Source organism: Phycodurus eques, chromosome 22 (genome assembly GCF_024500275.1).
Source record: "Phycodurus eques isolate BA_2022a chromosome 22, UOR_Pequ_1.1, whole genome shotgun sequence".
In the NCBI taxonomy this organism is placed as follows: domain Eukaryota; kingdom Metazoa; phylum Chordata; class Actinopteri; order Syngnathiformes; family Syngnathidae; genus Phycodurus; species Phycodurus eques.
In genome coordinates this window covers 3577864-3605342 of record NC_084546.1, presented here as the reverse complement: position 1 = coordinate 3605342, position 27479 = coordinate 3577864, and the positions used below count along the sequence as shown (strand labels likewise).

Here is a 27479-nt window from a genome sequence, read left to right as displayed (position 1 = left end):
GTGGTTGTTAAATACACGCCGTTTAACTTTCTTTGTTTTCTTAGTGTGACAGTCAACTTCAACTTCAACTCCCAAAAGAGGCAGTAGAGGTGGCGTTTATGTCTTCTGGCCTCAGGTGGTTCTCCACCACACACTCCGGTGAATTAACCCCTCGCTCTAACAACGCCAAATCCTCGCAAATGCACACACGCCTCCTGCCAGCCTACATGTTCCCTCCATGCCCTCCGTTTCCTTGCTAGCCTGTCGTCTCACAGGCTTCTGCCCCTTGCCGGTCTCCTCACGTACCAAAGGGGAAAACATGCGGCTGGCAATTAGAGGGGGCGAAAACAACGGCACGTCGTGCTGACTGAGTTGCCCCGCTGAGCGTCTGCTGCTGGATGCTGCCATCTCACCTTGTTCCCAGACGCTTTGCCCGCAGCAGTGCTCAGTTGAGATCAAGACCAGTCAGTCTGTGCGTAGTCGAGTTATTTGGTACTGAGTATTCTGGTACCACTCTGAAAAGAAAAAACAAAAACAAAAAAATAATGAAATTAAATCCGTAATCTTATGAGATTATATTTTCTCAAAATGTTTTTTTTCAAGGACGAAAGTCTGATATTTTTGGCAAATGTGTATTTATATATTCTATGTCTGAGAATTTTAAAAATAGATATATTTTCAGGAAAAAGTCTTCTTTTTGAGAAAAAAAAACTAACTTGTATTTGATCGTACAAATACTCGCCTTCTGAGGGCTAATGGTCACAATTGCACGCTAGGTTAAACACCCAAAATTTCGAATCACCACCATTGATCCTCCAACAATGGCATAAAATGAGGATGCAATAAATGTATTTGTTCATTTGATTTGTTTGTGACTTGGATGTCTTAATGCCTCAAAGGAATGAAGGCAACTTGTGTGCAAAAATCAATAGCTTTCTGCTTTTTCCCCGTAAAACATGAGCGCGGGGAACCGAGCTAGATTGCCGGCTGATAGATGAAAAGGGGTCAGGGATGCGTGCGGCATGCTCAAATCTATACTCTCCATCTCTGCCTCCTCAGCACTAATACTCCAAGAGTCAAATGTTCATTTCTGCAAAGCTCTGCTTTTATCTGGGCGTCCCCTCCCATCGGCGGGAATGGGAATCACGTCCGCCTGTTGGTCATGACAGGGTGACTTGCCACTGCTGCCGCCGCTGGACTCTAAATCACACAATATCACATTTGGATGCTTTTAAATTGCTTTATTTCTCACCAATGTGGATGAAGCTGCCAGTAAAGACAAATGTAGGATGGCGTGACTCTCAATGGTCACCGAATTCACGAAACGGGACTTCTACGGAACAATATTTGAATTGGATGGAAAAAAACGTTCTCCCCATCTGTTGTGGAGATTTCACTCCCTGGAAGCTTAACGCTGAAAATCCCTGAGACAATTCAGTTGTTTTCCATCAAATTCATTGAGGCAAAACATGCAATCGCCATTCCTCAACTGCTGTGTTGAAGTAGAGCGGCGGAGACAACTGCTGGCAAGTCATCCTCATCCTCAGAAAAGGACTTTGGCTCAGGAAACATCACAATGCTCCAGAAAGATACACTTGGACTTCCATTTCTCTCAATGGCAATGGAAATGCTTTTAGATACAGGTTTTTACCAAGCTGTGCAGGTCCAGTTTGGAACAGTTTGCAATTTTTGGAGTCCATTGTGAGGTTCACCAAAACAACCAAGTCCTAATGCCGATACAGTTCGGCTTCATTGTTTTGTTACACAATCCCATTGTTAACTGATCGATACTTTATCACTTTTTGGCCCCTTTTATCTACAGTGCTACAATACCCAAAGGGTGGACTTTTAGTTTCGTGCACTTTAGAACAGTATGCAGTTACAGTGATGCCTTGATATATTCTTTATCCTCTGTGAAAAGCGACTCATATTTTTTTTCAGGTATGTCCCTTGCAGAAGTTGTGAAACTCTTCTTCGTTTATGTCTGTATGACTGTGATGTACTGCCCTCCATTGGCCAGGTCATGTACAACAGAAGGAGCCACAATGAATTCATCATAATGCACAAAATGTTGAGTTATTTACATTCTTTTTAATTATCTTATTACTTTTAAGTGCAATATTATATAGTGCTGTTTACCTTATTACAAAACGTACTGCTCTGATTCATTGGCCATTGCTCTTTCGCCAACATGCACACATTGTTTGTGAGCTACTGGCTTGAGGAAACATCAGGTATGGTCCCTGCCGCCTACCTCGGGCCTCTGGGCACTATGGAAAAAAAAAAAAGGGAACAGGCACAGCGCATACAATCGACTTCTTATGCATTGGAAAAACTAAGTGAGGAGGCAAAACTAAGTGAGGAGGCAACTAATTAGCTCGCTGGACTGATCTTTCATTCTCCTTATGACCTTTTGCCTTGGCTGCAGTATTTAGGCTGTGTTAGCCATCCTTTAATATCAACAAACAGATAAATAATAACCAAGCGGGGGAGAATTGCACTCCCCAAACTTCACAGCAAGAAATCAGTGCCAGTCTGCGGACGCCAAATGAACTCCAAAAAGTAGTCCCGTCCGTTCCCAGAGCGCTCCAATCTTAGCCTTTCTTTAAAATGTAAGTACTGCTCCTCTTAGGGCTAAAAAAAAAAAAAAAAAAAAAAAAAAAAATGTCTTTCAAGTTTTTATTTTCCTGTGAGAGGCCCAGCACATTTGATGCTTGTTTGATGTTGAGGATGATGACGTTTTCTGCTGATTTCTTAAACTTGATGAAAAATGAGAAATAATTAAGATGACATTTTTTAAATATGTTTTTGTTATGTAATATCAATATTGTAGGTCTACGGGCGTTGTTCTATTTATCAAAGGGTGAATAGTGCGTTGATGGATTGGTAATGCGTTGTCTGTCTGGAAGTAGGGCGAGCAGTATTTTCAGGTATTTACGCTTAGCAAAGCACTTATAAGCCGTGCAACTCGCGTAGTTTATCGTAGTTGTGATTTAGTTCAAGAGTCTGAAATATATTTTGACCTTTTATATCCGTGTTATTGAAGAGTTTGTTGCTATTTACAGGGTAGGCTAGCTGCTAATGCTAATCGATATGTAGCATAAATGGTATCACATCATTATAAATTGTGCCGGAAACTACATATATATATATTGTTTTTTTGTTTTGTTATTCAGGACACAGAATTGTTCGACGCTCTACTGATGAATCTTGATATTAAGGTGACTTGTGCGTCGATATATTGGTAATGTCTGCTTTGTTAACCGGAAGTGGGAAGCACGCACCAGTAAACAAACGGGTGACGTCAAGAGCATCACTTTCAAGTACTTCTTCGTGTAGCTCTTATAAATCCTGTAACATGTATTGTTTGTCGTTGTTGTGGTTTCATATTAAGTTATGGTTAATGCTTATGGTTAATATGAAGTGTTACTGAAGAATTCATCACTATTTTACCAAGTAGGTTAGCTGCTAAAAGATGCTAATAATGGTATTGCTAATTAAAACACACCAGTAAAAATAGCAAGCCATATGCTTAGAGTTTTAAGGACCACCCCACCTTTTTTTAAAATGTATTTTATGATTAAACATTTTTTATAAGCTTAATAAGGCAACTTAAGTACAAAAAGTGTGAGTCAAACCTGAGCTTCAGCATTTTTGTACAGTGCACTTTGTGTTTTGGAGCTCAAAAGGTGTACCGAATGAAGTGTCTCGTGTGTAGTATGGATGTGATGACCTTGTACCCTTGTCTTTTTCTTTTTTTCGATCAATAAATAAATAAATAAATAAATAAATTCTTGTGCTTTTGAGTTTGGTCTTGCGCTTTGTCCATCAAGCTAAGTCTCTTGGGAGCATGTGCTGACGTAAACCTTTCAAGTAGTCTTTTTTAAGACGTGTTTTTAAATGTGTGTGCGTGTGTGTGTGTGTTGGCTTTTAGGATGGCTTTGGAAAGTTGGCGCGGTCGCCTGACAAACACAGTTGCCCCAGCGTCAAGTATTTCTCTCCCTTTCTGCCAAAAGTGCAAGTGAATTGTTTTGGCGCGTCCTCATTGATTAAGCAGCGCTTTTTTGCCATATTGCCATGAGCTGAATTGTCGTCTGATAAATGAAGCAAGCTGAAATGACGTGTAATAACTGCTAATTGCCTTTCAGCAGTCGGGCTGACACAAACATGGCAACCTAAATGTTATTCTCATCATGCTTCTGTTCTGTGTGTGTCGTGTCACCGTTTAGGAGTGTCGTGGTGCTTTTGCAGTGAGCGAAGAAAACGGTGGCCATTGACACAGCGACAAGAAACACGTTAGTTACGAGAGGTTAAAGCGATGCACAGTGGTAGCGTGGGGTGCAGATTAGACCCCCCGCGTCCTCCCACCTCCTCCTCTGCAAACATGACTCGGCTTAGAGATTTTGGTGCCCAGGCGGTATTAGCCAGTTTGGGCCGGCTTGGGAAACGAGGAGGACCAAGGAAGCGAGGTCGCGCGAGTTCAATTTAATCTTGGGAAGGCTGTATTGATCAAGGGTGTGGGTGTGTGTGTGGGTGTGTGTGTGGGTGTGGGTGTGGGTGTGTGTATTTATTGTATATATATATGTGAGTGGAAGTAGCCACAAATGTGTCTTCACATAGATGAAGACGTTAAAGGAAATATGTCGAATATGCTATATTTATGCACCTCGAGAGGCGACTACAGTACACGCTTGAAACAAATGTTCCCAAAAGAAATAATGGAAATATCATTCATTACAGTTCAGGCAATGATGCTTCAAGTAACATTAAAGAAGTATAAAGAAAGTCTCGGGCTTCAACGATTAACTATTGAATAATTAGTTGGTTTTTTTTGTTTGTTGGGAAAAATAATAGCAAACCTGTCCTGATGCACACATGAATCGAATAACTAAAATAATTTGATAACAAAAACGTTTCAGCAAAATCTCTGCCGAGAAGCTTGGCAGGGATCATTTGTCCACATGGACGAATGTTACTGGACTACGCTCTTGTTTTCCGACACCCATGTCACTCAACGGGCCAGGACAAGCCATGCACAGTCAATAATAATACCTGCACCTGACATGCACGTTTTGTTGTTAGAGAATGCAAAATCTATTTTTGTCCGATTAATTGATGGGCTAATCGGCAGAATACTCAATTCCAAAAATATTTGATAGCTGCAGTCCTAAAAGAGACTCTGAAATAACACTAAATACAACTAAAATAAGGTTAAATAACAAACCTTTTGAAGACAATTAGGGAAAATTAAGGTTTTCGTCTCCAAGTGGCGTTTTAAAGGTATTAGTGGAATTAATTTAGTGTTGTGTCATGTAAAATAAGTGTGTTTTTCATTAGCGTCGTTTTGATTACATTAATTTGTTCATGTAATTGTAATTGTAATATTTCGTGAGCCTAATCGCATCATTGCCTCAGTCATTTTTGAACAGGTTTGAAAAAACACAACAAATTCAACAAACAAGATGAGCCCAGCAGCGGGAGGATTGTTATTTTTTTCTCTTGTCGTGTGGTGTAAATGTAAGTTGAGACTTGACAGACGTGAAAAGCGGTAGACGACTAAGATGAATCAGAAGGAGAGTGCTATATAGGTAACACAGAGTTCATTCTATTTCTGTCCCGTTTTGAGACGATTTGCCCTAATGTGGCGAAATGAACGGCCGCTACTGTTTTTGTGTCATCCCCCCCCCGCGCGGCCTGGCGACTGAGTTGCTTATTACGGCCAAAATTGTACACAAATCCAAATGTTAGTTGTGTATGTCGAGACGACTGGTGACATTGTCAAGCTCAGTGCAGCTGTTTTAAGGTGCTATTTGCTAACTGAGAATCTGTACAAGCCAAAGCAAACATTTAACCTTAAAAAATAAGACACAGCCCAAAATAGCACATTAATCTCCTGATCGAAAAAAACTGTGCGCGAGACTGAAACTGCTTGTAAGGTAAAGGATGTAGCTGCTGTTCCTCTACTGCCAGCCATCTTCATTCATCATCCCCAGCTTTTGAGGGGACAAAATGTCCCAGAAGCTCATTCTTTTTTCGTGTGCGTCTGTGTACGTGTGTTTCTGTAAAACGCAGAAAGTCTTTTGTGTCGATCTCCATGGCGACACCGTCCCCTCTGCCTCGTCTGAGTCCTTGTTTCTGCTCTTCTTTATTTACCCAGCAATCAAACGGTGCTCCATCAGTTCTGCTGCCCAGCCCCGGAGGCCCCCGAGGGGGAGACGTCGTCCGCCTGTGTCCCCAGGTAAGACTCTTGTGTGGCACATGAATCACGCTTGAAAAATGAACCGTCTTAGCTGTACTAGCAGCTAGTTACTGTGCTTTGAAAACGACACAACTACCCCAGTAGTCTGTTGAAGTGGTTTGTAACAGGTTGAAGAATGTTTGGGTTCTGGCTAGAATTGTAATTCCATTTTCATGTTTTACGGCGCTCAGATACGATTTTGCATTCTCAAGCCGAGACTTAATGATAATTCGCTACTTTGAGCTGTCCAGATGGCTTTCCAGCGAGCGTGCTAATCTAAAAATTAGGCAGTTTCCCATTGACGCACGACCCATTCCGGAGTATCATCTGGTTTTCAATTTTGTAAGTCCTGCTTTTTTCTTGAGTGATTCATCTGTCCAAAGAGCATCGATAGCAATTAAGCCCTCTGCACCAAAACGCTCCGTTTTTTGCTCTTTTTATCTGGTTTGTCAGAGCCAGCAGACTAATGGTGACGAATCGCATTGGGAGCCTGCCTCCACAATTGAAGAACTCAGAACCCATGTGACTGATTTCACAATTCTAACCACTTCAGAACATCCAGGCACCAGCTAACTTGCAAACCACCTCAAAGCAGGACTCTCCTGGGGCACAGAAGTCCTTATGTGTTTTTGTTTTCTGATCACGTCTTCCCCCCCCCCCCCCCACTCTCTTCCAAATGCTTTTTTATTGTTAATTTTCGCCTTGTTGTCCGTGATTTCACGCGGCATCACATTTCCCAACCCTCCCACATACACACACGCGCGCACAAAGCGCCGCACCTCATCTCGTCCATGACCGTCCATGCTCACACCATGCGGGCTTTTGTCTGTCCACTGTGGTCACATTGAGTGTCAGATTTGTTGTTGTATTTTTTATAATTATTATTATTTATTTTTTTAAAAAACACCAAAATTGTAATTGTGCAATGGTGGGAGTGACCATTGTTGTGTGTGCTGTGCTGGTGGGGGGGGGGGGGGGGGGGGTCTTTCATGCTGGAAAGTGGTTAACACATGTACTGCATCTGTGTTCATGTGGAGGCACAGAAAACAACTGATGTTGCATGCTTCTTGCTTGGCAGCAATTAGAACGTAGCTCCTTGTCCTACGTGTGTGTGCGTCAGTGTATGTGTGTGACCTGCAAAAACCATCAGGCTTACTTTACATACCAGAAAGACACAGTCGACACCTTTGCGTTTGTGTGCAACCTGTCAAAATTGGGTAATTTATTCACTTAAAATGCTTTTTGTCATTGTTTTCAACACTCCCAGATATATCACGTATTCATATGTTGATGATTCAGCAGCACCAGAGGGCTTGCAAGGTGATTTATTTATATTCAGCGTGACCTATTCTCGCTAATAGTCGGCTTTAGAGTTGGGTTTCTTTTTAATGACATGCTTGTCTAATTAGGAAACTGGCAGTGAGTTGAAAGCACCAATGCGATGAAAGCTTAAGAGCGCAGGAGAGTCGTGCGACTGGGAAGTGCAAGACCTTCATAGAATGCCCAATAATCCATATTGACAAAAGCATTTGGATGCAGTCGTGGGACCCATGGAGTGAGTGGTCTTTGTTTTCCTTCAGCCAATCAAGAGTGGGTATGAGGTCATTTTTCACTTGTCAGCTGTTATAAAATGGCCTCAGGAAGCCGCATTGGCCTGAAGTCAGATTGAAATCATCAACACGGAGTCACTTTTAATGAATCCACTCCTGAGCAACCAGAGGTTTGCTTGACCAACCTGCGCAAGAGCAGGAACTAGACATTTCATAGGCGACATAAAGTTGCTCATCGCATCTGAGGCTTTCTCTTCCCCCTCCATTCCACAGCTTATCTCCACCTTGTGAAGTGAGCCCAAAGATGAGGAGGAGGAGGATGATGGTGGGTTTATTACAGAGGAGATTTCATAAAAGCGCAACATTTTTGATGACTTTGCTGCAGCATCTCCCGCGTGCGTGCGGGCTTGCATCCCCCCCCCGCCTCCGAATCAGCAGTTTTAACCTTTTTGCTGCCTCCGTTTTCAGCTCGGTCACAGCTTTCAAGCAATTTTCATACTTTGGGGGATTACAAAGCAATAACCTATTGATTTATGACACATTATCACCAAAATTCTAATCAGTATATGTTTTTTAGGTATCATTTGTGCTATAGCGCAAAGAAAAACAATATAGTGATTTTGTGCAGCATGTGACACGAGTGGCAGTATATCTGCACTTTTTCAACCAAGTTTACAACGTTAGGGAAAGTGTTGTACTGTTGCAAATCAAAGATTCCATTGATTTTGAACTATATCTGACACAAGGTGACCATTGTAGTTGAAGTCAAAAGCTACAATTGGGACATTTTCAACAGATTTTCATACTTTTAGGGATTATTTTACCATAGCTGAACAAGAACTGTATCGATTTTGAAATCTATCTGATGCAAGATAACCACTGTAGCCAAGGTCAAAACAATAAGTTCTTTTGTGAACTCTTTAGTTTTCCAATCAATTTTCACGTTAAAGAAATAAATACTATTCCAAAGCATGATTCCATTGATTTTCAACAGCATTCGACCTGTGTAGTTGAGGTCAAAAGTGCAATTTACAACCAATCTTCACAATATCAAGGATGAAATCCTATTGATTTTGTCCAATATGCATTTTCCTCACCTGCGCTAATCAGATCCATTCAATTTCCCCCCCAGCACTGTTGAATATTACACACAATAATGCGTTAGCTCCAATCTAATAGCTTCGCAAAAATGCTTTAATAAAGCCAATTGCAGCTCAGGGGCTATTACTTGTGATGCTGTGCTGGAGAATAAACACATCATTCCTGTTTACACTCTTCTGGGATGATACTTTGCAACAGTTGCGGAGTAGCCCCAGAGCCAATGTCATTACATGCCGTCTTATTCATCGCGCAGTGGCAATCAGAACAACCGTGCAGGTCCGTCGATACCTCAGCGATGCTGCTGCGGTACAATGTCCCGAGAGGGAAGGTGTTTGTGTATGCAAGGGAAAGGAAAGCAACTCCCAAAAAAAAAAAAAGGTTTTGTTTGTCTAAATTGCCTGCAGAGCCACAATTACGCCGCTCTTAGGGTGATAATTAGGCGACGGCCATAACTTTGAGCCCCTTTGTCTCCTAAAATATAGCTTCTGGAGGTCTCAGCGACCCTAACGTTGCTCGTTACTCTGTGCGTGGCACGTGGCGGCCTCGAGCTGTAAAACATGAAAATATAGAGGCACTGAGAACTTTTTAATGAAGTACAAATCATCCATACAGTCTCTTTATGCCCCCTGTTTGGCTTTGCAAGCGGAATTTTGGCACAAAAAAAAAAATCATTCTTCTTCTTTGTTTAACTTTATAATTCCTGACATTGCCCTTTTTAGCCTCAAAGCTCATGTAGGCTTTTTGAAACTACAGCTGGGCCTGACATCAGCACGGCGGGCCAGAGGACAGAAAGTGCTGACAAGGCACTACTCGGCTGTCATGAGTCAGGAAGCAGCGCGAGGGCGAGTGCGCAGTTTAGATCACAGAAATAAAGGGAAATAGGGTTGCAATGATTAATCAAGTCATTCGATTACAAAAGATCGAAGCAAAATCTCTGCCTTGAATCTTCGCAGGGACCATTTTTCCTCACAGAGTAATGCTACTGCAGTTGCACGCAATAAGTAGAAATAAATTGCCGCGATGGCTGTGAGCAAGGAAGAAAGAGTCCATAAAAGGCAGAGAATGTCCAAAGTTTGGGATCATAATCAAGTGCAACCACAACAGCATGTCTACAAATGCCAACCCGCTGGTGCACTTTCAATCGCTTTATTGAACAAACTGTAAGAAAAACAAACCCGAAACGGGCTGCCGATGACCAAAACTCACGCTGAGTCACTCGACACGCGGAATGGTTAATAGGTTAGCCAGGCAAAAGCCAGCCTGCTCTACACGCTCATTCACTGACGCCCACGTCACTCACCTGCCAGGCCCCGCCTTTCAAAGTCATACACACTCAAAAGTCACACATAATACAGTAGAACATGAAGATGGTGACCCCAAGTGGGCAAAAATAATACCTGCTTCTCACATGCATGTTATTGTGTTTAGTAATCCGATGACTTAAATAAACGATATAATCGGTAAAACACTCGATTAGAAAAATATTTGTTAGCTGCAGCTCTAGTTATTAATGATGTGAACCTAGGGACAAAATATTAGGAACAGCCTTGCAGTGTGATGCAAAATTCTCTGTTTGCATATTATTCCAAAAATAAAATTAGAGCCAAAAGGATATTTAAAAAAAAAGCAGTGAACATCTTTTATTTATTTATTTATTATTATTTATTTTTTTTACCGTGTCATGTTTTTGACACTGACTAACCCAAACCGTCAAGCAGTTTTTCCTGCGCTGAGTCATGCTTGCAGCAGCATCGTGTCACTCCAGGTGTCGCCCCGGCTTTTGCTCATCCTGTCAGGATAAATTATATGTTAAAAACGGCAGGAAAGAAGACCCGCTCGGGGAGGGAAAATGCAAAAGGAATGCAAATAAATATTAATAGGACGAACACTAGCACAGTGGGGGGGCTGCTTCATTGTTTGTCGTCGCTGTCCCCATGCAGGCATTGTTGAGGCACATTTGAGTCGGGAGCTTTAACTGGCAAAACGGGATTACTGAGCTCCAAGATGGTGACAACGGCGTACACAGGTGCGCAAACAAAACAACCGTGAGATTTCTGGTGTCGAATAAATCTTATTTCTGCCAGCTGATGCACGTGCACAGCTGCGTTTTGTTTTCGTCAACAAGAGGGAGGAATATGTACACGCTGTACACCTGCCCGCGTATGGATTATGTACTTCCTCAGTCTTGCTAAAATAGTCACAATGCTTTAGATTAACTATAAAAACACTGATTCCCTTTATTTATTTATTTATTTATTTTTTAACGCCTGCTCTGCTAAGGAGTGTTATTTATGAGGCCCTTTCGGTTAACGTTTATAATGATGACTTTTGGCATTCGCTTTAAGGGAACGCGGGGTGCCACTGTTCAAAAACAAGAGAGGTTGACAACAGGTTGGGTGACTCATCACTCATCGATGGAATAAATGCAGAATTATTGTCTCTGGAAAAATGTCAATGCACACTTTCTCTGTCTGCCTATTTCTCCTTAGGCGAGGTCTAATATACACATATGAACAGGCAGTTGTCATCTGCCTTATGCAACTGGCGCCGTCCCAACCACAAACATCTTGCTTCTCACAGCAAAGTGGCAATACATTATCAGAGCGAGAGATAAACAAGGGCTACTTTCTGATCCTCATACGAAAAGAAAAGATTATATGATTACATAGAAAATGCCTCATTATGACCTGTGAATAAAGAGAATGTATCTTTTATGCTGAACTGACAAGAGCAAAATTGCAAAGGAGACTGCAGAGTAAAGTGCGCAGAATGTCACTTTTGCATTTTGCTTTTGCACTTTTGCGCATCATGTTCATATCGAGAATGTTTCTCTTGTCCTTGTTTCCCTCCCTGGCAAATGTGACAACAGATGCGACACGATAGCGACAAAGCCGTCGTGCCGTAAACGTGGCGATTGTTAGGCAGTTATGCGCACAAACGCAGGGCTATCTGCCATGAAAGCCTCTATTTGCAAAGCGGCATCCTTCGAATGAAGATGAAGGATGTGATTCAACCTATACGTGACCATCTCTGAGCGTATGAGCAAAGCTTCCACTCTGCATGATTCATTCTCAGTGAGGGGCAAGAGATACTGTACATAAGAGGGGGATGGTAGGAGAGATGTAGTCAAAGTGACAAGACACCGGCTTCAAAATAGACCATATTTCTGTTTGTACAAAATACCGAATTCACGTCTTGGAATAAAGGGCAGAGTGCTCCTATTGCAAGTCAGGCACAAGGAGGCCAAGCGCGCTCATCCGTCTTCACCGCTGAGGGCTCGTCTCCACCCTCGTCGGCCCACTCTGACACACGCAGGCGCTAAATCTTCCTACCTAGCGGCGGACGTTAAGGACGGACGACGGGCGGCTTGACGGCGCTCGGGAAGAGAATATGGCGCGAGTAAAGCTATACTTTGTGTTGACTCGCCAGCTGAGGCGCATAAATATGCACACATGCTGCGCATCTTGCCGCGGCCACGTTCAATTTCCATGCTCAATGATTCATGAGCCCCTTTCACGCTGGCCTCTCTGAGTGTCTTTTTTTTCTTATTTAGATACTTTATTGCTCCTGTGATGGAAATTGGGTTGTCACAGCAGCAATATTCACGATATATACACTAATATTGGAGCAACCAACCAAGTGGAAAAAACAAATACAAGAGTAGGGAGGAATTTAAGGAAGTTTAACTCCAATTGAAGCGGGAAGAAAAAGAGGCAGAGAGGTGTGTTGTATAATAGTCAAGTCATCTGTTGCAGGTGGGTCTGGGACGCATCCGCCGTGATGAACTGGGGTTCAGTGTACATCACATAATGCGACCAAAAAAAATAAATCACAGGTTTGACCATTGGTCTTGCACCATAACAAGCCACACAGGAAATGTCAGGGCAAATGTTTGAAAAGAGGGCAAGTAGACAGCAGCCTACTCTTTTAAAAGACAGCTTCAGACCCCACCGTGTCTATTTTTTGCTCACCTGCAGCTAAGTGAAGAAGCAACTTTATTTCACTATCCATTATTCATCCCACGTACGTCTATTTTGGAAGTCGCGGATCCTGCTAAAGCCCATTACAGATACTTTTCTCAGCGAGCTAAAGCTCTGCCATGACTGATGACACTGAGCACGGGAAAGGCAGATGGGTTCTTGCCAGACGGGCAAATGTAAACTCATATTTACAAGGTGTCATCCAAAAGCTCAGCGTTGGGCGTCGAGCGTGTTGCCACCAGGTTGCCATCTTGTGTTGCGATGTGCCAGCAGGCCGGCAGCACTTGGAACAATCGTGGGAGTCGTGTTCTGACAACTCCACTTCGTCAAAATAGCGGAATTTCAGCGTGAATTTCCCTTTTTCGGGGGAATATATTTGGGAGCCAAATCCGAGAAGTAGGTCAGGCTGGAAGCACTGAAAGAAAAGACCATTGGATAGGTGCACACAATACAGCAAATCGTACATACATTGAAGTGTTTAAAAAGCCATATTGTTTAGGATCAATGCGCTCCAGTGCTATGAGTAGTGTTAGCTTTTGCTTCTGCTGATTTTTTACAAGACTTACGTAAATGGGTAAAGCAATTTCCTTATTGGGTGCAGATCAAAATGGGGTTTGTCTTGCCTCGGTGGAGTTCTGCGCTCTGCTGAGTGTCAATCTAGTTGAAATTTAATACAATAAAGTCACTGAAGTCCTTCTTTCCCTCAACACAATGGAATCATTTTATCCCTATAATCAGTTTTAATTTAGTACAATCCGATTATGGTCCTTGAGCAAAATGTTCCACTTGAAACCCACTTCTTCCACACACACACAAATGCACATGCATTCCAAAAGGAAAACACACACTTACACTAGCTGAGCATGACTGTCCTGATTTGTAATTCTGTGTGTGTCACAACTGCCTGTCAGTTTCACATCTCTTTTTCCCGAAGATGTTGCCGCTCTATTTCTTTTCCATCCAACTTTTGTGCACCAACCCTGTGGGTTTTTTTCAGCTGTGTCCTCTCCTCCACGTTGTCTTTGTCTGTCAAGTGCATAGACGACAAGCGAGGCACAGTCAAAGTAGTCAAAAGGCGGGGTCCCCGTCTCTTGCCACTTGCATCCCCGGAGAGAGAGGGAGCGAAAGAGAGAGAGAGAGAGAGAGAGAGCGAAGAGGTCATGGAGGATGCGGCAAGCCACCTCACTCTGCGTTTTCTCCTCCTTTCTGCAGCGATGACCTTTTTCTGGACCAGTCAGTGGGGGAGGAAGGGAAGGGAGGAGAGGGCGAGCTGCAGAGTGAGGCCCCGTCACAACCGCAGCCCCAACAAGAGACGCCACTGCCGCCGCAGCCCGAGTACGAGCCCCCCCAGGCGCAACCGCAGCCCGCGCCTGAAACAGAACCAGAATCTGAACCCCGGACAGAAGCCGAGCCCGAACCTCAAGTTGATGACCTGGGCGAGGAGGACGTGCAGGAAGCTGTGGAGGACGAAGGGACGGATGAGGAGGAAGCAAAGGGAAGACAGGATGTAGAGAATGCTCAGGAAGCGGCCAAAGTTGAAGAAATAGAACAAGAAGAAGCACAGGAGAAGGAGGAGGAGGAGGAGGAGGAGGAGGAGGAGGAAGAAGGTGAAGGAGCAAAAGGAACCAGCACGGCGAGGAGAGCCAGCCTCCACCACACGGCGTCACCCCTGAGGGTGCAACGCAACGGGGCCTGCTCGCACTCGACCACCTCCGACTATGAGCTCTCGCTTGACCTCAAAAACAAGCAGGTAGGGGTGTGTTTGGGATGGGGCTATACCTTGGCGTGTGTGTGGAACCTTGAGGTTTTTCTGTTGTTCTCTATTGGCGCCAGTGGACTGGCCAAACTCTATCTGCTTCAACATCATCATCATCATTATCATCATCACCACCATGGATCCCCATCACGCTTTTGTCTTTTTTACCACTATGTTCAAGGCTTTAATGTATATTTCTTTCAAAGGATGGAAATTCATAGTATGTTATCCTCTCTCTGCTGCTTAGTGATTCTCAGTGGAGCTTCCGCAGAGAATAAAAGTATGTGACTGTCCCACATCTTGTACTGTACTGATGAATGTCTATGGAAATATTAAGAAATCTGCACACATGCATTCCCCTCACGCCGTCCCTGTCTTGTCTTTCTGTCCACACTGTCCCATCGGGAAACTCATACGATAGTCCATCTCCATTTCCCAGAACCATCATTTGCCATTTATTGTTATATGTCAAGATCTCCATGCAGGTAAGGAAGCAGAATTCGTACCACTTGGACACAACAGAACACTGATACAAATGTATTTTCAGAGACTGTTGTAGTCGAAGTCTTACACCGTTGTCAGGTCAACAAAGCCGTAGATTGCTTCCATTGATTTTCTGTCCGTAGAGAGAAGCGTGCGTGGGATGGACGCATCCTCCGATTAATGTGGGACTAATTGGAAGTGCAGAGGGATACGTTGATTACGGTGGGGCAACCTCACGCATGATTGACTATCAATTTGTGTGCAGTTTGCTTAAACACGTGGAAAATAATGTTTTACCCATGTGAACCTGACCATGGTGGAGGTAATTCTGCAAAGAAACATGCGTTTGATTGAAAACTGCCACGAAAACACAAAAGTAAGAGGCAATAAATATCCAACAGGGTCACAGGTTGGGAGTCTTTGGAAGGCATCCTTTCTTGGCAAATGCACAGCTTGACAGGTTGATGTTAAAAAATATCTCCCATTTTTAACCATGACTCTGTTTTCTGAGGTAGTCACAGACCCTTTGAGTGATGGAGATTCGGCAAAGATACATCAGCAAAACAATGACGTCAGCTCCTTAATTATCGTCTCGGCTTGGCATGGGAGCGTTATGTTGCGTCGCGTCACTCTTCTTGCCGTTGCATAATCAGCTCGTTAATCATGCAGATGTTTCTCCGCTTTGAGACATTTGCATGAGTACGAGCGGAGCTAATGACCCCTTGATTCTGCTCCCGGATGTGCGCTCGGCTCGGCAGTCCATCTTGTGTGTGTCGTGACGCCCAGTACTTGTGTACATATGTTTTAGGGTGTTTTGTAATACTACTTGACCTCCAGTTGTATTCAAACCACTTTTAAGAAGTAGCTTATTCATCAAGACCATCCATCACTACCTGGCGCCCAGATAAGTCAGAGCGAGTTGGGAAGCACAAAAAGGACTCAAGCTTTAAATGGTCCATAATCATTGTGAACTTCCTCCAACCTTGCTTTTCTTGCAATTATCTTCTACCCGAGGAGCTTTGAAGTCTCTTTAAAATATTCACATGTCCCTTTCATCCTCCCGTATACGTATCCTTTGAAAATGCAATGTTTACTTTCCCCTATAGCTTAGTTTACTGTGGAGAATGCGCTGCTTCAATCTGCCCTTCAAAATCTATTGAGTGAGTCCGGCCGGTGGCGACACGGATCTGCGGATTAATCTCTCTTCATCAGCGCTTAGTGGAGTGATCAGGAGTGACTGCCCGCTACTGAAGAGGAGGGGCGTCTTTCCCATCATGTCTTTCCATGTCTTCTGCACTGTTCACCTGTCATTTTGTCGTCTTTGTCTGCAAGAATAGTCTTAATTTACCGAGCGTAAATGCCAGGCTACTTTTAATCCTCTTTCCTACCTTCCCGGTGGCTGTAATTCCGAGTGTGTCAGACAGGCACAAGGAGAGCAGTGCGTCCTCAAATGCTTTCTTCAAAATCCGTGACCCAGCTTACGCAAAGGCCAAAATAGGCATAAAAACCTGCACCATTTAATCAAACGACTTATATTTTACAATTAGTGTCAAGGGCACCACTCCAAAGTTTATTTGGATATAAGGGACACTTTTACAAACAGCTCATAAAACGTTCGGGATGTTGTGTTTTGATGCCTCATCACATCATTCAGCCGAACGTATCATTGCCGTTACAGACATTCAGTTCCTCGTTGAATGAATTAAAAGGAGAACAGCAAATGAGAGTCAATCTTTTACGCAATAAGCGTTAATATCTCCCTAATGACACGTTATTTCTGTTAGTACACTACTTCATGTTTAGGACGTGAACACAGTTATCTATGCACGCCGAAACCTCCTCCACTTGTAGCTTTAATGAGGTACAGAGCAGCAACAGAAGTAGAATCGTCCATTAAGTCTGAATGAGGGAAGGGTTGGGGGTTTCAAAAGATGTGCGGCTCACAATGTGACTTCCCGAGATAAGAGCTCGCACTTGGGTGTTTGCAGAGATATACCGGCCCCGATTGTTCCGGGCAAGCGCAGGGGTTTCATCAAGTGTTTGAGCGTCAGCCCGACGACGACGGCGGCTACGTGGCATCTATCGGTTTCCCACAGAGTTTCAGCCGTCTTTCACAGGCGGGATCAACGGCGTGTTCGCTTTCAGACAATTTAAAGGACCTCTCTGTGGAGTTTGGCGGAAATTATAAGTTGTGCTTGTTGAGAAAATGAGCGTTTTGTCGAATTGCTTTGAGTCGGTCGCACGTTTGTTCTTGAGGTAAAAAAAGACTTTGGTGCAGATCCATACAACTCTGTTGTTTCATGACCTTTCTGTTTCTCCATTCATATTCGCATCCACAGAGTGCCCTTCCTTTTTATTGCTCTGCTCCATTCATTCTGACGCTCTTCAGTCTTGCTATCCATCTTCAATGCATCACCAAAACTCGATAGCATCAGCTCTGTTAGCAATGATGTTCATTGTCACTCTCCCCATTTGGCCTCAGTTAAAGGACATCATTAACACTTGGAGCGTACCATGGATTGTCTTCTTGTGTTTGTACACTTGACAAGCTCGATAACATACGTGTCCTATGTTCCCCAGTCATCAATTTATCTCATCTCTATCCTTCTTTCCAGATCGAAATGTTAGAGCACAAATACGGCGGCCACCTCATTTCCCGCCGCGCCGCCTGCAAGATCCAGACCGCATTCCGCCAGTACCAGCTCAGCAAGAACTTTGAGAAGATCCGCAACTCCCTGCTGGAGAGTCGCCTGCCGCGCCGCATCTCCCTGCGCAAAGTGCGCATGCAGAACACCGAGGGCTTCTCAGCTGAACGGGCCCTGGCAGAAGGCTGCAACTTGGCAGGTATACCTCTGGTGAGGTCACCATCGCTGCCCGCCACAGTGGGCGGCAGCCTGACCGACCTGGAGGACTCCTTCACCGAGCAAGTCCAGTCCCTGGCAAAGTCCATAGATGATGCGCTCAGCAACTGGAGCCTGAAGACCATGTGCTCGCTGCAAGAAGGCGGTGCGTTTCAGTTCAATGCAGCAGCAGCTGGAGGAGAGGGAGGTGGCGTCGGAGAGTCGGCAATTCATCAAGCCCCGTTGGACCCCAGCGACCTGTCCAAAAGCGCCAGCAAGCTCATGATGGCCTTCCGGGACGTGACGGTCCAGATCGACAGTCAGAACTTCCGTGTTTCGTCTTCCGTCATGGAGTCAGTCACGCTAGGCAGCTGCAGCCAGCAAGAGGAAGTCGCGTCCATAGCAATGAACGCCGCTCCTCAGTCCATCCCGCCTGAAAAAACACCTGCTCCCCCATCAGCTGAGCCATTAGATCCCCCTCCACCCCCTCAAGAACACCCACCTCCCCCAGAAATAGACTTATATGATCAGGACATGGAGTTCCCCGCTCCCCCGCCCAGTGAGGAAGAGCTCAGCGGGGAGGACCTGCCACCCTTGACCCCCCTGGACAAAATGGCTCCCCAGCTGGAAACAGTGGCGGTGGGGCCGCCTCCGCCGGAGCCCCCTAAGCCTACCCCGCCTGTGTCCGAGCCGCTGGAGGTCAAACGGAGCTGCTCAGAGACTGCCGACAACAGCTCGGAACAGATGAGCAGCAGCAGTGCATCCACAGAGGCCCGATCCACGTCGGAGGCGTCTTCCAAGGAGGCGCTTCAGGCCATGATCCTCAGCTTGCCGCGCTACCATTGCGAGAACCCCGCCAGCTGCAAATCACCCACTCTGTCCACCGACGTCATGCGGAAACGCCTCTACCGCATCGGCCTGAACCTATTCAATGTGTGAGTAACCACCACCGTACTCAACCTGAAACTGAAATATATATCTGTTTGTTCTGTATGATCTGCTCCTTACTTTGTCAAACAAGGATCATTACTTTATTTGAACTCCGCGGATGACGACACAACGTGAAAAAGATGTGAGATAGAGAGGGGTAATGTCAACCACGGTTGAGATTGCTTGAGATATCGGGGTCTGAAGATGCAACTGTACTTTTTACTTTTACTTAAGTACAGGACTTTACTCAGTACTTCTCGTGTTTTTTTGTTTGGTTTTTTTCTGTACCTTTGGCACATGATTGTTACTGTGAGAGCTTCCCTCTTCGAAAAGAACTCAAGCCTTTGCACGGATGGGAATGAGCCGCCGGATTAGGGTCATGCAATCTTTCTTCGAAGTCTCTCAGAGTGTCTGCTGTCCATTTCATTTCACATCTGCGACTTGGGGGAAAAAAAGGCAGCAGGCTGTCGGACATCAGGATGCGTGACAGAAGAGAGCGAGGTGGTTCTCTCATGCCGTGATCGACCTGAGAGACGGGGTGTTGCCATGGTGACAAGAGTGCACGGGGGGCTGAGCGGCGGAGGCGCCCGCATGAAACGTGTCACGCTCCGTTAGTTTGGATGCAGTAAAGTTTGTTGGGCAACATGTCACTGCACTGCACTGGCCACTTTATTAGGTACACCTTACAATTCTGCCCTCGCAAAGCACATCTTATATTTGGATTCTCTTATTAAGATGAAGTGACAGTAAACAATCTTTTTCCTTTTTAAGGTCTTCTCTGTTCGCAAAAATATACCAAAAAAATTGCTTTGAGCATGTGTATATATGTAAATATCATCGCTGTAAATCACATAAATTAGTCGGTTCGCTGCAATTATGCTGAATATTATTTATATATTTATTTATTAATAAGATGCTGTAAACCAATGCCAATTTAAATTTGACTTTAAAAAAGTGTCTCAATTTTAACAACAAGACCAATAATGAACATTATTTAGCTTTACTCTATATTATTCTATTTGTAAAGGCAGAGTGTGACCCCATTACAATGTCTGGGTGTAGTCAATTCAAGTCAGATTAAATACGTGATCGTCGTCGTACAATCTCGGGACGCGTACTTAGAGACTCCTTTGGCAGCACGTGGCTCATCAACTCGGGCTCCGAATGTCGCTAATGTCTCCATCCTGGGCTGTTGTGTTGTCACGACAACACGTCTGTCAAAGCTCCTTGTCGAGAATGGATCCTCCGGGAGAGACGACAAGATTTCGCGGCGATATTGCCCCAATTAAGGCTCCTCACACAAATCTGAAAGAGGCAATAAAAGTGAGACCGTAAATCCGATTAACTTGTGTTTCGCGAGCGTGACGCTGGGAACAAGATGGGGGTGGATGCGGAAGGACTGTCGTAAATAGCAAGGGGTTTATGCACTTTAGAATATTAACGTTTAAAGTTCAAGTCATGGGGGTTGGGACCAAGCCATGCCGCAAATAGTGAAAAACTGTGAGTAATTGGTCCACCCCCACCCTCCCAAGAAAAACAGAATTGTAAGAGTTGCCTATCATTGCTGTCGGACAGAATCCTCGGATCTACAAACTCACTACTTGCCATCTTGCTTTGAGTTACCAAACACTGCATTGTTCAAGTTGGTATACCTTCTATTGCTATCAGCTTGACCTAGCAGCCGAACAGGACAGGTTGACAAAAAAAAAAAAAAATACTTCCTTGACACCAATTACTGCTTTCTGATTAGCTAGGGCTTTGACACCATCTTGTGGGCCATTACAGAAAAAGTACAAAAACTGTATATTTAACTTTACTCTTTAATTTTAATGTGGCAATTTTGACTGGTGCAGAGCCATTTAACAGATTGTATCAAGGGGTAAACCTGTTTGATTGGCAGCTGGCTCTTGTACCCTTGATCTGTTGGATGCATTTTAAAAAGGTCACAAAGAAGTGTACACGTGTGATGTGTAATGATGAATAATGCGCTGTGTGTTTAAGGGGAATAAGGTGACGCAGTTTCTGTTTGCAGTCTAGAGATAAGCACACTTTTAATCAATTGCCTGTGAGGGAGGAGAGCGCCGGGACAGTAAAAACAAGCTGCGACCCTATTAGTTCCACCACACTCCGATCTAATAACGGCAAAGGGGGTATCCATCTTCAACAGGCCCGCATGCTTCGGGATAACCTCCTCTCTCTTTTGACGACTCAGGCCAATAAAAGCTAGTCAGTGGTCGTCAATCAATACTCATATGTATGCATACCAACTGTTAGCATGTTAGCCATTGATCAATTCTCACTGGAGATAGTACCAGCCGATAGGTCAAGATGTAAAACCTTTATGAAGAGCCCTTAATACTTGCTACTCCTAGGTTAATAGCTTTTGAAATGTTAGCATTCAAACTGCTAGCAGATTAGCATTTCATCACTTGTCATTCAAATACGCGTTTGTCATTAGTGATGGTCTACTGTCGTTGATCACATTGTTCAGCTGACTCAGTACATTTGCGCTTTCTATAGTCTGCTTACTGTTTTTTACCCACTGATAGAATGTTAACATTTCATCAATTCTCATTAAAAAGTATCAAAAGAGAGTGCAAGGTATTAAAATCCTTACGTGGACATACTGACAATGACTGTGGGGAGTCGACAGATTGTCAAGGACGACGAAGAGGCAGGTAGTAGGAGGCTGACGCCAGGGTAACACATTGTGCTTCACGTGGGACATTTACTGTTCTAAAGGAACAGTAGTAATTGCCCACCCCCCACCCCACCCCATTCAGAAGCTGTGTTGATTCAACATCTGAGTGGGCAAGGATAAAGTCAAGAAAAATATCATGATGAATCACCACCAGATAAACGATATTAACACGTAAAGTACTGTGCAGAGGGCCACTGCGGGCTTTCTTTTGATACAGTACAACAGTAAATGCGCTATTTCCTCAAATAGTGGCTGGGGGAGTTCTTTTACTTAACTGTAGCGAGTGCCAAGATGCTTAACAGAGAGAAAGCCTTCATTTCTACATACTCACTCAAAGATAGTTAGTTCAGTGGTGCCTTGAGATACGAATTTCAGTTTGTTCCGTGACCACACTCGTCACTCAAAACATTCATATCTCAAATCATCTTTCCCCATTGAAATGAATTGAAATGCCATTAATCCGTTCCAGGCTCCCAAAAAAATCCAACAACAAACATTCTACAGCGTGTTTCAGGTATAAAGTGTTCTGTAAGTAATGTTGTACTTTTTAAAAACATACAGTAATAACATACTTAAATAGAATGTACAGACTTAAACAGAAATGTATCAGGATTACTTAATTGCGTTTCCCTGTGGTGTGTGCGACTCGGCTATCGGGGGGGGGGGGGGGGAATAATAGTCATGCAGACACAAACAAGGAAGAGTTTCTCCTACTATTTCTACTGTAAGTTACTCAACAAGCTGCAGTAATAATGGTAATTTTTTTGCAGAGGACAAAGAATATACTGCTGTGAGTATTTCTATATTGTCTCTCTACATGTGCTAATGTCCACGTTTGTGTTCACAAACCTTGTCTGCACCAACATCATGTCCCCCCGAATAATTACGATCGCCGACATCCAGATGGTGAGTGGGTGAAAGCATGTTTACTCACGAAACCCAACACAGTGGCCCTCGTCACGCTCTTTGCTTCTGAGGGTTTGGATGTTCACACGGGAATAGGAAAGGATTATGTTAAAAAAAAAGTCCTAAAACTCTACTAGTAGCTTTCAAATTTTGGTTGAATGGAGTCTTACTGAGGCAAAAGTGATGCCAAGAAAGCTGGAAAACAGTCTAATCGACCCTCTAAAGTAGCAAAATGAGCTAACCTGAATATTCCAAACAACTCACGGCGTGATGCAGCCATCACAATATTGATCATCACTTTGACAGGATTGTCTCACCCCCCATTCTGCGCCACTTATCCCCTATTCGTCTCGAATTTTCCACCCCCGTCCATTTACCATCGCAAATGATAATCAGTGTGTGGGACCGGCATGCGTGTTGGGAAAACATCAAGTAATCTGCCAAATTCGCTCGGCGGCACGTCAGTCGACAGGAGAGTGGGCGAGCAGATGCTTTCCGAGCCGGGACCAACGTCTCGCTCACGCTGCCATTTGTTCACATCTGCTATGTCTGGCCCACTCACAGCCCCCCCCTACTGATCATCTAGCTTCACCTAGCTAAACCCATTAGCCGGGACAGGCGGGGTGTTACGTAAAAGGAGAACACAGAGGCAGGGCGACGGCATTCATGCGCCAGCCTCCCTGGAGCTTTTCTGCTTCGCATGATCTAATAGCTTTATAAATACAGCGGACACTGGGAATTTTAGCAATTTGACCTAAATTCTCATAAATAACATAACCTGAAAGTCAAATAAGAATCCGAAATCTTATTTGTCACTCCTGTGGCTGGTTGCTAATGCTAATCACCACCTTGCACGATAGAAATAACAGAAAAATGTAAATAGTGAAGACTAGAAATCCAATCTCAGCTCAGTCACACTTGCTGCAATTGACCTTTTTCTTACGATTAACAGGTTCATACTGTATAATTCATGCAATCGCTCCTCTAGCCAGTTATGCATGCAAACAGCCACTTTGCACAATAGAAATAAACAGAATGCATTGCATTTCTAATTTCCTATTGTAGTAACATCTAAAAAAATGAGCAAATAAGAATTGAACATAATATTTTAAAAACAAACTGTTCTTAAAGATTTGATGCAAATGTATTGCACTGTACTGTAAGTGTGACTTGTAGAAACAGTTATACTGCCATGTATATCTTCTTTTACTGAAAATCTATTCCGTCGTAATAAATATGATTGTGCACCATGCTAAGAAACATCTTCATCTCCTCCTTCTCCACCAGGAATCCTGACAAGGGCCTCCAGTTCCTGATCTCGCGAGGCTTCATCCCGGACACGCCCATCGGCGTGGCCCACTTCCTGCTGCAGAGGAAGGGGCTGAGTCGGCAGATGATCGGCGAGTTCCTCGGCAACAGCAAGAAGCCCTTCAACAGGGACGTCCTCGAGTGAGTGGACGCCTCGTATGAGCTTGTCTCGCCTCGGGGGATGTAAATCTCACACAAGCAAGCATTTGCATTCAAATGACCAGTTTGTATTTGTGTTGCTCCCGCATTTCCATACCGCGTTAATGGCCGCTGTGACATGGCGAGACATCAGTTCATTTGGAGATCAGATTTTGAGATCAGAGGAAGTAGGACAGAAGAGGCTCCAACTTCACAGTCTTGTTCATCAGAATGGCAAGGTCACAGATAATGTTTTAATGTGAGTGTAGGTGTACCTAATGTTGTGTCCGGTTGCGAGTAGGTTTGCCCTCCAACGTGTCCCCTGCGGCGCGCTGGCCATTGTTCATTCTGCGTACGTTTCCTTAAGCATAAACTACGCACATTAAAACGTCGCAAAGTCAATTAAGCCAAATTGTGGTCATAGATTTGGCCCGCAGAACTCGTTCCATTGATGAATGTTAAGCAGTAAGATTCTTGTCTGGTTCCAGCCCTGCGGTCGTCTACTCATTCTCTGCTCAAAATATGCTTCCATCTGGCGCTGTGTTGCTTTTTATGCGTTGGTGTGCCGCCTGCCTGATTGCCAGCTTCGTAAAAACGTGCGTTTTTAAGGCCCGACAGCTGCGCCCTGCCAGGTTGTGTATGAACCGACATGTTCGCGGGATGTATGTGTATGCGTATATATGTGTGTGTGTGTGTGTGTGTGTGTGTGTGTGGGAGGGGGCTGCAGCTGTAGAGCATCCCGTCTGATGTTACGTAAAGGAGGAGTGACGGCCCGGGAGGAAGTGACAGGAGGTGGCGCCGTCACGTCCGTCAAGTCAAATCAGGCATTAAAAAGCCCCACGACATTAGCCACACATTGAGTTGATATATATATTATTTAATATATTACAATATTTTAAACACATTGAAGGAGGGTATATTGCAGTTTCCACACCACTGCAAACGACAACCACTATTATAAACATTATTTTTTAATCACAAAATCTCTGGCTTAGTTTCTCAAAGATGAGCATTATTGTCAGAAAAACAAATGTGTAGTCAAAGGGCCATGAAACATAATGGCCAGAGAAGATTTCATATTTAAAGGTTTAAAAAAAACAACAAAAAAACATCTGAAAATATTTAAAATAGGTCAGAATTTTTTTTATTTTTTTGTAGTCAACTATACTGTGATGAAAGTTGAGTCAAAGTCAATTAATAGATGACATCATGGCTATTCTCTTAGCACAGTACACCGTCTTTTGTCGACGAGTCAATTAATTGGTTCAACTGCTAATGTGCACATATAAGTACAACAAACTAAACATGAAATAAAATGGATACAAATCTATAAAATTCATTTCAAATACATATGTAAGCGACGCACGAATAAAGCACAAGTAAAAAATAATGAGTTCCTAAGTCAATTAAAACTTACTTCCAAGCCTCATTTCACCTCAACCAATTTGTATCCAGCTTCCTCTGAACTCATGTCACTAACTTTTTTCTATTTTTTTTTTTTTAATTAAGGTAATTAAGATTTAGTTGTCAGGTGCGAGGAGGATTTTCCGCTCGGGGAGATTTCCACATTGCGTTGCCAGCTGCATCTTTATCCTCCTGCATCCGTCTGAGTGTGCGGTGTGTTGAATTAGAGAGAGCTCTTATCTGCAGTCTGCATCCCCGGGCTCATCGATCCCGTCACGCTCATGCACGCTTATTACGTTCCGCTCACTCCGCGCCTCCTCTCGCCCGACTCTACCTCAACAGCTGCGTGGTGGACGAGATGGATTTCTCGGGCATGGAGCTGGACGACGCGCTGAGGAAATTCCAGGCCCACATTCGTGTCCAGGGAGAGGCCCAGAAGGTGGAACGTCTCATCGAGGCTTTCAGGTAATTGGAAAGTGATTTTCACATTTCTTCCCACTATTCTGTTGCTAGGATATGAATGATTTTTGTCTTTCTCTTGCTTGTTCTGTTGGCGAGCTCCCTGGTTGTTTTAATGTCAAAACATCAGACAACAACATAAAGTGTTGGACAAATAAGTAAATAAAGGAAGGACTGTGTGGGATGACCGGAACGGAAGATGAATGAATGAATGAACGAGTAAGGGCTGTGTGAGTTTGGTCGAAGACACAGAGGAGGCGCTTCAGGAGTTTCTTTTTAAAGAAGTATATTTTCATTCGAAAATAATATTTATTTGTCATTATTTCATTTGTATTATTTTATTATTCATTGTGGTTTTTTTTTTGTTACAGCTGCAGTATTTTTTATTTTTTAAAGTGCTCTCGAAATCAATTTGGGTAATCAAGCAAGTAACCAGAATTGTAGTTTTTTTTAAATCACCAACAATAAACAAATAGAAATAAATATAAAGTACGATATAATGAGGAAAAAAACATTTCACACCTTCAGCACACTTCTCTTCTGGTTTAAAAATATTATAAAACAATATTTAACAGTAGGCGGCACGGTGGACGACTGGTTAGCACATCTGCTTCACAGTTCTGAGGACCGTAGTTCAATCCCCGGCCCCGCCTGTGTGGAGTTTGCATGTTCTCCCCGTGCCTGCGTGGTTTTTCTCCGGGTACTCGGGTTTCCGCCGACATCCCAAAAACATGCATGGTAGATTAATTGAAGACTCTAAATTGCCCATAGGTGGGAATTTGAGTTTGAACGGTTGTTTGTTTATATGTGCCCTGCGATTGGCTGGCGACCAGTTCAGGGTGTACCCCGCCTCCTGCCCGATGATAGCTGGGATAGGCTCCAGCACTCCCGCGACCCTTGTGAGGAGAAGCGGCTCAGAAAATGGATGGATGGATGGATGGATATTTAACAGTTTTATATGGATCCAAATATGGGGTTCTGACCTTTACAGGTTTCATATGTGCTTATTATTCTCTAATAAATTTGTAAAAAATGACCAAGAATTAGTTTTTTCATTTCGGCACAGGGCATTATTTTTCGAATTGTAAGTTGTTGTTTTTTTTTTTTTTTTAAAAACGTATTACATTTTGAAATTTGGCTGTAGAGTCAGAAAAAAAACTCTAATAGAGTAGCAAATGTGTGTTGGTTCTTTCCTTTGGCCTCCCTCACAGTTGCAAATAAACACGAGTTGACGCTGTCTGGCATCTCTGGGATGAAGCGCCACCTGTCACATTTGCCTGAGGTGCACGACAAGGAGGTAAACAAAAAGTGGGTAGAGACCTTGGCACCGGCAATGCCCGGGCATCTGCGTGTTGGAGCAGAGGCGTGAGAGCGGAACAAACCTGAGGGGGGTGGGAAGGAATGAAAAGGGCAGGAAAAACAAAAGAGGGTGGAGGATTTATAAATAACCAGCGTTGCGTAACGTCCACTGGCACTTCGTGCCCCTACATAAATAGACTTTTTTGCTACATAAAAAAATGGAAAGAAAAAACTGCTTGCCTCGCTCATGTGTATATTTGCCAAATACCACTATGAACATTGAAGTCCCACAGAGACTTCACTCAGCTCAGCTGGCCTGTAAAATGGCGCCACAACCTCAGTGTGCAAACGATGACTGCTCAAATTAACTATCACACCACATGCCCTTTTATTTATTTCTTTATTTA

At 43.8% G+C, this 27479-nt stretch overlaps 1 protein-coding gene across 4 annotated transcripts in view; it reads left to right on the top strand.

The window, feature by feature from the left end:
• iqsec3a (IQ motif and Sec7 domain ArfGEF 3a) overlaps positions 1-27479 on the top strand; it is a 40991-nt gene that overhangs the window by 2948 nt on the left and 10564 nt on the right. For 2 of the 4 annotated variants that reach the window (XM_061667319.1, XM_061667320.1), the window contains exons 2-6: positions 6137-6217; positions 14061-14598; positions 17703-18862; positions 23752-23913; positions 25657-25779. In XM_061667319.1, the coding sequence (XP_061523303.1) occupies positions 6137-6217; positions 14061-14598; positions 17703-18862; positions 23752-23913; positions 25657-25779 (2064 nt within the window). Of the gene's footprint in view, positions 1-2670; positions 2910-6136; positions 6218-14060; positions 14599-17702; positions 18863-23751; positions 23914-25656; positions 25780-27479 lie in introns of those variants that run through there. The other 2 variants (XM_061667321.1, XM_061667322.1) reach the window with 2 other exon arrangements.